At 38.6% G+C, this 12,800-nt stretch overlaps 1 protein-coding gene across 1 annotated transcript in view; it reads right to left on the reverse strand.

Annotated features, from left to right (window-relative positions):
* mrpl11 (mitochondrial ribosomal protein L11) overlaps positions 1–12,800 on the reverse strand; it is a 125,802-nt gene that overhangs the window by 59,895 nt on the left and 53,107 nt on the right. Inside the window, exon 2 of the mRNA XM_038303983.1 lies at positions 11,276–11,465. Coding sequence (XP_038159911.1) covers positions 11,276–11,398 — 123 coding nt within the window. The 5' untranslated portion in view covers positions 11,399–11,465. The remainder of the gene's footprint in view (positions 1–11,275; positions 11,466–12,800) is intronic.

A 12,800-nucleotide genomic window follows, 5' to 3' on the forward strand; every position in this document is an offset into this window, starting at 1 on the left:
ATTTTTTAAGAAGTCTAGATTTTAATGCAGGACAAATTGCCCCATCATATTCACTGATGTACTCCCCTGCCTAGCTAGCCAGAAAAAGCCTTAGAGATAGAAAAAAAAAAAAAAAACGAACACAAAAAAACACTTAAGGTATGGGCCCAAAGCTCTTCCTACCCTACTGACACAGCTTGGTTCAATATTTCATGCAATCTTTGAACATATAACTTGCCTAATAAAGAATTTCTTTTTTTAGATGTATACATCTTAGTTGTCAGTCATTTTAAGCAAAAAGAAAAAAAAAGACAATTAAATTTTCTCTTAAAGGTATAGAGGACGATCTTTTAGTTCACTGTGGATCATCTTAATAAGTGGTCCTTCTAATTGTCAATCATTCTGGTGATTTGCTTACATAAGGCTGTCCCACATTCTCGTCCCGTTAACTATCTTTTTCTGTGCATGTGCACTATCAGGCTTATATCTGTGGTGAGCTACAGATTCACTGTTTCATTTACTGCCTTTTTGATGGTTAAAATAGTTCAGTGAGAGCACAGCATTATGGCCACTTAATAATTCTGATGCAGAGCCTCTGAAACCATCAAATCTGCCTCTGTGCGTGAACACGCCCCCCCGCGCAGCGGTTCTGCAACCATCGTCACGCACCGAAAAAAAATCCTGACTATGCGTCGGACTGTCGCAAACCTGCGCAGACCTCAAGCGGAAGTGCGCAGATAAAAATCAGCTTTGATTGGTCCTTGGTATGTCTTTCCGGCTGTCTGTGTGGTCATCCTTCTTGATTTGGTGCCGGAGTAAAAAACGAGGAGTAATAACAGCTATGGATAACCATGACGAAAGGTTGATCGAGGAGGTTCGGGAATACACCCACTTGTACTCAGACATGTTGTTTTGGAAAATAAACACTCCCGCCAGCGCCGCTGAAGAAGTTCTCGCAAGTTCTCGAATAGGCCCCCCCATGTGCTTTGGCGGCAAACTGCTGTGCGTCCCTAGAAATTCCAGACCGACGTTGCAGAGGCATACCAGCTAAACTGGTTCGCGACCAGACCCAAGCGAAATTTGATGTGTGCGGTGGCAGAAGTATAATCCGCCCTTTAGTGTTGGCGTTTCATATTTAAAAAAAAACTCTGCTTTCAAACATCTCTAAACTGCCACTCACACCGAAGACTTGTTCAACTCCTAACTGGTTTAAACTGGCTCCCATGAACAACAAAACCAATCTGACAAAGCAAGTCTGTTTTGGTGTAAGGAGAAACACCTTTTATGGCAGTAACTGGGATAAATCACATATTGTGAATTCAGGCAATAAGCAATTGATCGAATCAATAAACATGTAAAGTAGTAGAAGGTACGGTTGGTTTCTCAGCCAAGTTTTGCAAATATTGCTATGAGCCCCAACTAGATGTGCAACTTACACAAAAAAATTAGCTTGACTTGAATGGATAGCAGTCATGGCCACACTAGCAAAAACAATTTGGGAAAACCAATCTCAGTTCCTTCATTCAATTTCCTCACTTCTGATGTCTGTTATTGTGACACCATGTAATTAGGTAAGATTTCAAAGGGACAACAAGGACAAGTCCACAGCTTGAAAACATAAACTAAAACAGAACAACGGGCCAAACAGGCCAACACAAGACTGCAATGAATAACATTTTTATTTATAATTACAGAGTTGCATAATATATAATGGTGTAGCCAAATAAAATGGATAACTGCTTCTAAGAATGTAGTAATTTAGTGAAAAACTAGGTTTGGATAACAGCTGTCTGACTGCAAAAGACTCCAACGTCAAGTCTGGAACTTTGGTAAAATTTTTCCCGTACCTCAGAGAAGATCAGTATTAGAAAAAAACAAAACGGTAAATTTGACACTTTCTCCTAAATCACTTGTATGAACGGTTTAACAATGAATAAATGCGTATGAACGTTTCTTACATGAGGCCCATCGTTTATGTTTCAATCAAATTTTTTAATTAAATTAAGTTCATTTCTATAGCGCTAATTTACCACATGTCATCTCTAGACACTTTACAGAGATAAATCAATCAGATCATACAGATTGATTCAAAGTTTTCTATCTAAGGAAAACCAGCTGATTGCATTGACTCATTAAGTCTTCAGCAATCCCTCACACCAAGCCAGCTTGTAGTGACAGGGGAGAGGAAAACTCCCTTTTAACAGGAAGCAGAACCAGGCTCAATGTGAGACGCCATCTGCCGCTCTGATGCCTTTACTCTCAATGGCAAAGCATACAGTTAAATCATTCAGAGCAGTCAGGCCAGCCCAGCTGTCCCCCATCAGTTTTACATCCATTTCAGCTATTACTTATCCCCTTCACAGCAAAATACTAGAGCAAACTATCAGATGGGTTGAAGTATTTCTGCAGCAATGCGCCTTTCACAATATTAACACTATTTTTTAGCAACCTGCCATCATTTTGAATGGTTCCAGAGTTATGCTTTTTCATCACTTCAGGTCGACTTTGGACTGTCAAATTCTGTCATAGAAACATAACCATTCCCTGTAAAAGCTTTTTTTTTTTTATGCAGCTTTAATCCAAACATAACGTTAAACACTTTTCTTTCTTATTTCTTCAAGGGACTAATCCAGGGGTCGGCAACCCGCGGATCCCTGGAGCTTTTTCAAAAATTTATGAAAAGCGATTTTTCTTTTTTTGTTTTAATATGGTGTGCAGAAGGTCAAGACTAAAAAACATTTATTATGTTTTCCAATGCTGTAAACATTTGTACAATAAATAAATGTAAACAATAATTTGCATCATAGCAATAGAGATCAGTGGTCATAACTTGCAACCAGCGTGGCGTGGTGGCAGGCAAACAAAGCGGTGGGTGTGTCTCGGACCATGGATCCCAAAGGGAAAAAAGGAAGATATTTGATGAGAAAAGAGGATTCAAAGAATGGACCGAATCATTTGCTTTCATTATCAATGTGGAAGGATTGAGGTTGTAAAAAAATTAAAAGAAAAATTTGGAAAGGCATTTCCAAGGAAGGCAAGCTAAATATGCAGCTGGCCACCAAGCTGTGAGGGAGAGAAAAAGTGCAATTGCAGAACTGGATAAATTAGAGGAGCGCAAAGATAGATTTAAGAAGTGGATTGCATCTCCAAACTCCTCTACTGTGCTAGTTTTGTTGCAAGCATGGAAAACCATTCACAGATCAAACAGGTAGCGCTCTAATGCAGGGATGTGAGCTTTCTTCCATTTTTTTCCCAAATCTTAAAAATATAAATCACACCAAGGAATGCTGGTGACGGAGGATGTGAGATTTTAGGGTTAGAGAGCTCTGCTCTGATGGATGTCAGTTCCTGCTTGGTTCCTCATGACTCAATCAACTCCTTCCAACAGAAACACGTCCACCATAGAAAGATTCCTTTATCACGTCTCTATAAATTCATCAACACAACAAAACCTAAACCACGCGGTGAAGGGGCGCGCAGTAAGAGCGTTCACCGCCCGTCCATCACCTCATGCTGCTATGTGATATTTGCTCAAGGATAAACATTTAATCATGAATGCGTATATTACCGTATATATTTAAGCCCACATAGTCCTTTTCTATATTGGGATAATACACTTAGAGCCCATGTTGCCATATGTGGCATTTATAAGCCTTTACATTTTTGCGGCTCCAGATAAATTTATTTTTACGTTTTTTTGGTCCAATGTGGCTCTTTGAGCAGTTTGGGTTGTCGACCCCTGGACTAGTAAGACCAACCAATGGCGCCATGGAGCTCGTTCATCTTAATCTCGATACAGAAATCAGAGAAATTTGACCAAAAAATCTGATAAATAATTTTATTTGTTTAAGTAATATTGATTAGTGGACTTGTGAGAAGGTTGGATGGTCGTAATCAATCATTTGCACTGATGTTGTGGTGTTACAGACTTCCTGTCTTAATCACATAAATCTCAGGTTTAGAACCAGATACTGAACAAATCTGAGGGAAAGAAGCCTAAAAACGGTATAAAACTCACACTCTACTTTATGCATTAATCATCCAACACTTTTATGCTGATTATTCATTTATAATCAGAACAGCCCAAAATGTGACAAGCCATCATCCCTGTGGAAACCTTTCTGACAGCTGCTGTGTAAGAACCCCTTAAAGCCAACTGGATTGGGAGCCCCAGCTTTCAGTGTCTGGATTCATACAAAAAAATCAGGATGAATTGAGCTTTTACCCTCTGCAGGAGGGCTCTATCTTCCAATCGCTCACCACGGGTGGGTGGTGGATGCTTGACAGCTGAAGCGAGAGCCCACTCGGGGCCTAGGTAAGAAAACAAATTATGATTTTTCAGGTGACAGGAAAGAAGAAGAGACCACCTACCTGCAGTGCATATTTGGACCTTTTCTACCAAAGTCACAAGGTTGTAGCAAAGGAAAGAACCTTTATTCAGTTGATGTTTGAGCAGCTCAGAAATGACAATCATTGAAATAAAAGCTCCAACCCAAATTTCTTTCCCATCTAGGTAGCTTTGCTCAACCTTTTTAATAAGAAGATTTATGGCTATGATAATTAGAGTATAACAACATTATCAACTAATTTGATGTCATAAGAATAATTGTGGTGCCATTTCACACTATCGACAGAAAAACAAGCTACAATAATTCTGTTTTTGGTTTTATGTTGGGGACAAAAAAACTATGACTCAATCTGGGAAAACAAAATTTTAGCTGGAATAAAGAAAAAATATGGGGGACATGCTACAATGTACATAGCAAAATGAAGATTTTATTTCTGCTAAATAAAGTCTTATTCACAGTTGTGAAGAAATGTTTACCTGTTTATATTTCTACAACACACTTAATTGCTGACATGACCCAATTACAATCAAGCTTCATAACAGATGCCCCATAATTAACTCATTCAGGTTTGATGGGATAACTATAAAAAGCCTGGGTTCTGTGGGTCAACAAAAAGCCCAAATCATCACCTTTTCCCCATTGTGCGTGAAATATAGTGTGAGGTCTTTATCTCTCCAAAGTTTTTCTACAATAATGAACAATATAATATTGTTGCCAGATGATGGGCAGCGACAATAGATTCCCTAATGTTTTGATGTCTTCACAGCTTTATCCTCTCTTAGGTCACATCTGTCAGCTCTAAAGAAAGTCCTTCAGCTATGATCCTGCAACCTTTAGATGCACCCTTTCTACAGCACACATAAATCAGTCCAATGGCTCATTACCAGGGCTCTGCAAAGCTGAATGACCTGCTGATGAGGGAAGTCAGCCATTTGATTCAGACGTGTTGGTCCAGGGAAGCATCTAAAAGTTGCATGATGGTAGATATCGAGGACCGGACTTGCTCACCCCCACCTCTGCTCCAAAGTGACAAACTGCCCAAAATCCTGCTTCCCTAAAGGCAACCACACTTAGAGATCAAACGCTTTCAGATAGCAGCATCGGCTTACTAAGTTTTCCTTCCAAATCTTATGAAAGGAGAGAGGGTGTGCTCACTGATAAATTTTCTATTTTGGAACAATTTTTATTAGATATACAATTGTGAACTGGAAAGTGCATTTGAGGTTAATTCTGAATAAGTCTACATCATTATAATAGGCCCTGATACATGAAGCTATCTAAATAAAATCCACAAAGAAAAAAGTAAAAAAAAATACTAAAATCTTTATTGGAACCGCTGACGTCGTGTCTGTACTCCCACTCAGCCTTTCTCCTTCCACTTGGTCATCGTTCTGTCTTTATAGACATAGAAGTCTGTCCTCATCCTTCCCTAAACTAGAAGAAGAGTATTGTATCTTAAAATGAAAATCAATTCAGCAAGATCAGAAATATCTCCTTTTATTCTGCATGCAAAGATACACAGACAAATCATTTACAAGAGTTTTCTTTTAAATTTTTCCTATAACTGCGCATGAAATATGTTGAATATTACTGCATATAAAGCAGACATAAAAGGCATATTTCTAAGGATGAGTTGCTTAATATACGCTCGTGGTTGTGATAACGGCGACAAAACAGCCTTTTTTGCTACAATTATTCAGTGGGTGGCTAAGAAAATGTCCCCAGAGAAAGCTGGGATAAAACCGACAAGCTGCTTCCACAACGCAACCAAATTACTCTTGTCTCGTTTTGAGCCTTCATTAAGGCTACAACATCCTGTCATGTAGGAATAAGACGCATCATTTAGCAATGCTTGTATCTTAATCCACAGGTGGGAGCAGAGTGAAATATTTAATATCTCAGCTGGGTGTGTGTAATTTCACTCCCAGTCTCTGCTGCTCAGACGTCCTTCAGTCAGTGTCCTCAGAAATAACACCAGCGTTTTAGAACAGATGCCCATTGTCTTATAATTTGAAGCATAATTATCTGTTCTTGGCAACTGCTTTAATCAGCTGTGTCTGGCTGTGTAGCTCGAGACGTTTTTCTGATGAGACAAAGTAAGAAAAAAAGGTTTCAGTTGAATTTTACTATCTTGTAACAGAGGAGAAGCTGGCTATAAACAAGAGAAAAGAAGCGTGTGATAATTTCAGCTCATTTATCTGCTGTTTCACATCTCTTTTCTGCCGTTTTTGTTCACATCTCCGTCCCGCTGTCTGGTGTGTCACCATTAAGTCCCTCAGAAGGATTAAGTGCGAGAATTGATCTGGTTTCAGAACATGCAGCGGCGTTCAGGGCTGATGAGTACTGTCCATTAAAGAGGTTAACTGCATCATTTGTATGTGCAGACACGAGGCGAGCAGCTGCTTTCATTCCATCTGGAAAGGGACGATCAACTTTTAATAGCGCAATGGCTGTAAAAGCAGGGGAAGATTGCTCCTTTACGGTGAGAAATAAAATAAAAGTTTCACGAGAATGATTTTAAAGCAACAGTGACAGATATAAAACATCTTCAAAGAAGTGTTTGTGACATAAATGAAATATAAACGTGTAATAAATCCTATACAGTTAAAATTCTAGAAAAAAGTGCTTAAATAAGTGTTTCTACTTATAAGTGGGGATGTTACACACACATGTTCACCCATGCTAAGTATGAGTCTGTACAAACCTGCCATCATTTAAAAGGCCTCTGATTAACCCAGATAAACTGCCGTTCTAATGCTCTCTATTATGAAATTTACTCCGTCACATCATCAAAGGGCATCAATGTCGGTAAAAAGATTTATAAGGGACTAAAAAGAGAAAACATGGAGCGTCACGGACGATATTAAGACCTTGGCGCCCCTCAAAAACTGATGAAATCATTGGAGAAAAAGCAGAGAAAGAAGGTTCTCATCATGCCTTTAGAGCCATTTAAAGAGCAACAGGATTCATATGAAAACATTCCTCTGTACTTATAATTCCTTTAGGCTCTGGGTTTGGATAGAGACGTTAAAAACCTGTTAAAATGTGTCACAGTGTAAGTGTCCCCTTACTCTAAGTAAAGCACAGAGGTGGCAGCATCATGCTTCTGGGTAGGTCAACTCTACTGGTTCATGGGTTATAGTTAATGTGTAGGGACAATGAACAGTTCTAAACACCATCTGCACCATTGAAAAAATTAGCCTCATGCTAGTTGAAAGTAGTCAAGTTAAAAGTAAAGAAAAATTTCCTCAAGCAGGACAAGGACCCAAAGCCGGCGTCCAAAACAACAATAGAACAGCTTCAGCAGTAAAAGAATAAACCAGAACCAGAATTCTTTTGTTCTACTTACAGGTTAGAATAAGCTTATCTCTGTCTCATTTTCTTTTACACAATTTAGAAATCTAGGGCTGTATTTAACAAACTTCTTAGAATTAATCCTAAAATCACTCTTAAGACTGGAATTGAAAGTTCGACTTGAAAGTTATTTACCAAAAGTTACTTAGCAAATTGTGTGAATCTCAGAGTGCCTTATGACAGTACCTGTTGCTCTAAATTGAATTTTAGATTACCGGTATGTCACTTCTAAGTTTATTGAATTGCCCAAATGCTTAATGGAGCTGTTCAGATGATTGCTGTGATGCTCCAGCAGTACCTCAAGAATTGCACCTAAATAAAATCTGGTGGACCTATTGAAAAACACCTAAGTTTGGAAAACAAAAAATGTCTCTATGTTGCTAAAAAGTGCTATTGTCTGATGAGAAAGTTTTTCTAGACCTGTTGATGTACAAACCAAAAAGCGTACTGAATCACTTTTTTGGCATTTACACAGCAAGGGGAACAGACATGTTTATCATTATTATGTGGCTCATTTATGAGCATTAACTTTGGAATCACAGCAATCAGAGAAATGTTACCAGTAATGTGCAGGACTATTATTATTATTTTTTTAATGGGCTTAGAGGAGTTCATTTTGGACAAAAAAGGCAGACATGCTGTAATGTAATGCATAAGTGCTGACTAGCTATGAGTTATTTGTGTCTTTTGCATGCATTTCTAACAAACGGCAACTACTTGGTTTTCTCATTTCCTTATTTTATTAACGCTTGAGTGACGACTTATTTTATCATAGCTAAATCTATTGTAATGGATTGTAATGGCTTTTAATTCCAGCATGAAGCTCTGCTGCAAGTTGTTAATGGTGAGATCACGTCCCTTATTGGGTCCGTGATACAAATCCTACCGCTTCTCTGTCCAAACGATACTGTTTGATCAGCTTTGTGTCGTCAAAACCGACACGTCTTTAGCTCCTGGGACGTCTTAACGTCTCTCTCGCCTCAATACCACCCTCTATTGGAAACTCCGACCCACTTAAAGGAATAGTACACCCAAAACATGATTAGCCTTCATTTTCTACTCAACCCCATGCTGAACAAAACTCTGGAGTACTTTTTTGATATCTCAAATGCATCTGGAGATCTGGGAGGCTTCTTGCTCTCTGCTGACATTCAAATAATGGAGGTCTATGGTGACCGAGGCAGAAAGGTCCATAAAAGTCCACAAAAACGTGTCAATATTCCTCCATACTGCTCGTCCAATGTAATCCAAGTGTCCTGAGTGGGTAGCATCCAGAATTTACTCGAAACGAAGTCATTTAGAACGTTTTAGAGCCTAAACAGTAGTGTATAGGATTTCCTAATAGCGCCCCCATGCGCGCTCACGATTCTACGGAAGCCGGCAGACCAAACCGGTAGAAAGTGCGCATTCAGCGTCTTGTCTGCCGATAATGCAAGCGTAGAAGAAGAAATGTGCTGTTTACCTGTGCAAAGAAAGAAACAACGAAAGAAAAATGTCTGAGGACTTCAGTGTTGAGGAAGAGCATGAGTTATTTGCCGAGCTGAATGCGCTGGTTTGGTCTGCCGGCTTCCGTAGAATCGTGAGCGTGCATGGGGGCGCTATTAGGAAATCCTATACACTACTGTTTATGCTCTAAAAACATTCTAAATGACTTTGTTTCGAGTAAATTCTGGATGCTACCCACTCAGGACACTTGGATTACATTGGACGAGCAGTATGGAGGAATATTGACACGTTTTTGTGGACTTTTATGGACCTTTCTGTCTCGGGCGCCATAGACCTCCATTATTTGAATGTCAGCAGACAGCAAGAAGCCTCCCAGATCTCCAGATGCATTTGAGATATCAAAAAAGTACTCCAGAGTTTTGTTCAGCATGGGGGTGAGTAGAAAATGAAGGCTAATCATGTTTTGGGTGTACTATTCCTTTAAGACAACTATGGGGCAGAGGCGTAGCCATAAAATTTTTATACGGGTGGCCATGGTAATAACCAATGTACACTGAGGGGTGGTCGAAAGAGGATAGGCGCCAGAACCTCGAGGTCAATCTACACTATTGCAACAGGGAAATTAACAAGCACAACATCCATATTTTCTAAATAAAGACAAACAATACTTTCCTACAACCTTTGCTAACAAATATATTTAAACATCTGTGCTTTCTAGATAAAAGGTATAGTGGATACAATTCTTTCAGTTTTGAGTTCTGGAGAGAACATATCTTCCTTTGTCATTACTTACCTACTTTTGTCAAAAATCATTCTGCATAAACTTGATATTTACAAGTACTAATATCTACATAAATTGATTATTAAGTTTTTATTAAAATATTAATTTATCTATGATTTCACTGAAGACTCCTAGGTGACTTTCAGAGTCACAACATTTTCTCTTTACCCCATTATACTAATCTTTAATGTTAGTATAATGATGTGTATAATTAACCACATGGTTTTTGTTGTCAAGTAATTGTTAAAATATGAAAAATATATTTAAAAAATTGGGAAAAATAGTAGGGGTGGCCACATGGTTGGCCAATGACTAGCTAAGGGTTGCCATGGCTACCACTGACCCCCCATCTAGCTTCGCCCTTGCTATGGGGGCCTCTTAAATATTTGGAGGAGTAGGAGTGATTCTTAGATTTGCAAAAAGTTGATAAATAGGTTTGATTCTTAAGTTAGAGATCAGGGATAAATTCCACAAATCCTCAGCATTTGAGACTAAAATGGCACGCTGAGGTGTTTAATAAATATTGCCCCTTGCATTTTAGGGAGGTGGGACCAAAGTCATCAAAGCCAAAACCTTGTAATGTATAGTCAAGAAAAGTCAAATTCCACACCTCCGGCCTCTATTGGGGTTTTGCAGACTTTCTATATCTTCTGGATCTGTCGAAAAAACACATCTGAGACACAAAAGATTTTTTTTTCTCTTCAGAGAAAATATAGTACCTCGCCTAGCACTCATTGTTTGAGGACTGCTGACTTTTCTTGTTACTGTAGCAGCAGCAAGCACATACATTTTTCTGGTTTAAATTGGCATCAGTGAAGAAAAAGTTTCAGCTGTGCATCCATGAGTAATAACAAAACCCAGACAATCTCAGCTGTCTCTGCGGAGCAACTGAAGCAGAAAGACAAACATTAGAATTTAGGCTGAAACCATCAAACGTTCAGTCCCATTTCATCTACAGATCTGTGAGAAGTGAAGCTAATGTTTATAGACAGCTGGTGCTGATGGAGGCGTTAGTGTCTTTAGCCTGGAAACTGATAAAAGTGTTGCAAGCGGAGGCAAGTGTGTGGCACACACCTGCGCGCTAGAAATGTGCGACTAGAATAAGATATCTAAACAGTGCTATAGGAGGAGATGGAGGTGTATGTGGAGCCGCAGCGTGAGGTCACCGAGGGAGATGGGGGGGGGGAGGGTGTGTGTGTGATTGGCAAAGTGAAAATAGGAAAAGATTGGACTCCCTGATAGTTAATGGAAGCTGTGAGAGAGAGGCTGGCTAATAAAACGAAGCAAGGCTCCCACAATTGGGTTAATATTCAAGACTACTCTGAACAAACTGAAAGAACATGAAGTGAAATAGATGTTAATTTACCTGTCCCAGGATGGGGCCCAGGGGGGGACCCGGAGCAGCCTGTCCTGACCTCACTATAGCCCGGATTACATTGCCTGTATCCAGTTTCTTCACCGCCTTTGCTGCCTTGGAGATTTTTGACATCCTGGTTTGTCTGGAAAAAACCTTAAATCTGCCTCAGAGTCAACAGACAATCCATCCACTGAAAGCACTGGGGAAAAAAAAAATACAAACAAATCAGTCCTTTTAGCATACACAGTTGTAACAAATCATTCAGGAGGCAGGGCTCATTAAAACATCATACACTCAAGTCAATATGAATACCCACAGGCAAAGCCAGAGCCTTTTCTACTCTGCGCCAGGCCAGTAATTAAAAAAATCTTTGCCTTCGATCGTCAAAGCAAAGGCAGCTTTCCTGGAGCTGTTCGCAGAGTAGATCAGCCACCAAGTAACAGCCTCACTACCTATAGCCATAGACGAGGCAAAACAAAACTCTGCTGTATATTCTACAGATTTATTTATCATATTTTGCAGTATTTGAAAATCTGCTTAAAGGACTTTTAGGATAACAAACTCCACACTGCTATTATTTATCTAACTATATATATATATATATATATATATATATATATATATATATATATATATATATAAGTAAACTAATAAAACTTAGCATAGCCTTCCTGCTTCCATAACTGGTTCTATAACTGGTGTCGCCACATGAATTACAAGTTTTAACACAGTGCTGAGAAAGAAGTCAGCAATTTCCTTGTAGGGTTAATATTCACATTACTGATACACAAAGTATTTTAAAATAGTTTGCGGAAAAAAAAAACAAAAAGAAAAACATAAAGACAAAAAATTCAGCAGCTTCTTTCATATAATGATCACTTAACAAGAAGGAAACATCAATTCAAGTAAAAAACTATAAACCATTAAGAAATCCCACATATTTTAAACTTAAAAAAAAAAAAACTTTAGCCTATTCAAATGCAAAAGTTGCTTCCAGTTGGCAGCAGGAGTAAAAAGTGCAGAGATTAATTTTAAGGTTAAATCTTCTTTATAACACTTAAGATCTTCTTGTATAACAAGACCAGAGATCTTAGACAGTTCCACTCTCCACCCAGTTAAAGGAAAAAGGCATTTTGATTCTAAAAAAGGGAAAAATTTAAATCTTTCAAATAGTAAATTAATTATAATTTTCAAAGAACCACTGTTTTATTTTGATGTTTAGATTTTAAACTAAAGACAAATAAGCAATTAAAAAACAGGATGAATACATTTTCTTCTTTTCCAGATGTTGTTTTTTGGAGGAAATTCTGTGAGGGTTAAAACAGGATGTTAAGAGCTAATATTGGCTCCACAGCAATAGCGATCACTGTAACTAGACTTTATAGATAGAAGTTAAAGATTTATTTTCTGTTGTAAATAAATACTGTTTTTGTTTACAAAAGCATATCCCAGCCCCAGAAATGAACTCTTTCCCATGAGCTGAACTCCAGTTTTTATGTCCTGGCTGTGGAGAAACACACTCTGTTTCTTAAAG

The sequence above is a fragment of the Cyprinodon tularosa genome, unplaced genomic scaffold, assembly GCF_016077235.1.
Source record: "Cyprinodon tularosa strain WSP-4 unplaced genomic scaffold, ASM1607723v1 ctg522, whole genome shotgun sequence".
Taxonomy (NCBI): domain Eukaryota; kingdom Metazoa; phylum Chordata; class Actinopteri; order Cyprinodontiformes; family Cyprinodontidae; genus Cyprinodon; species Cyprinodon tularosa.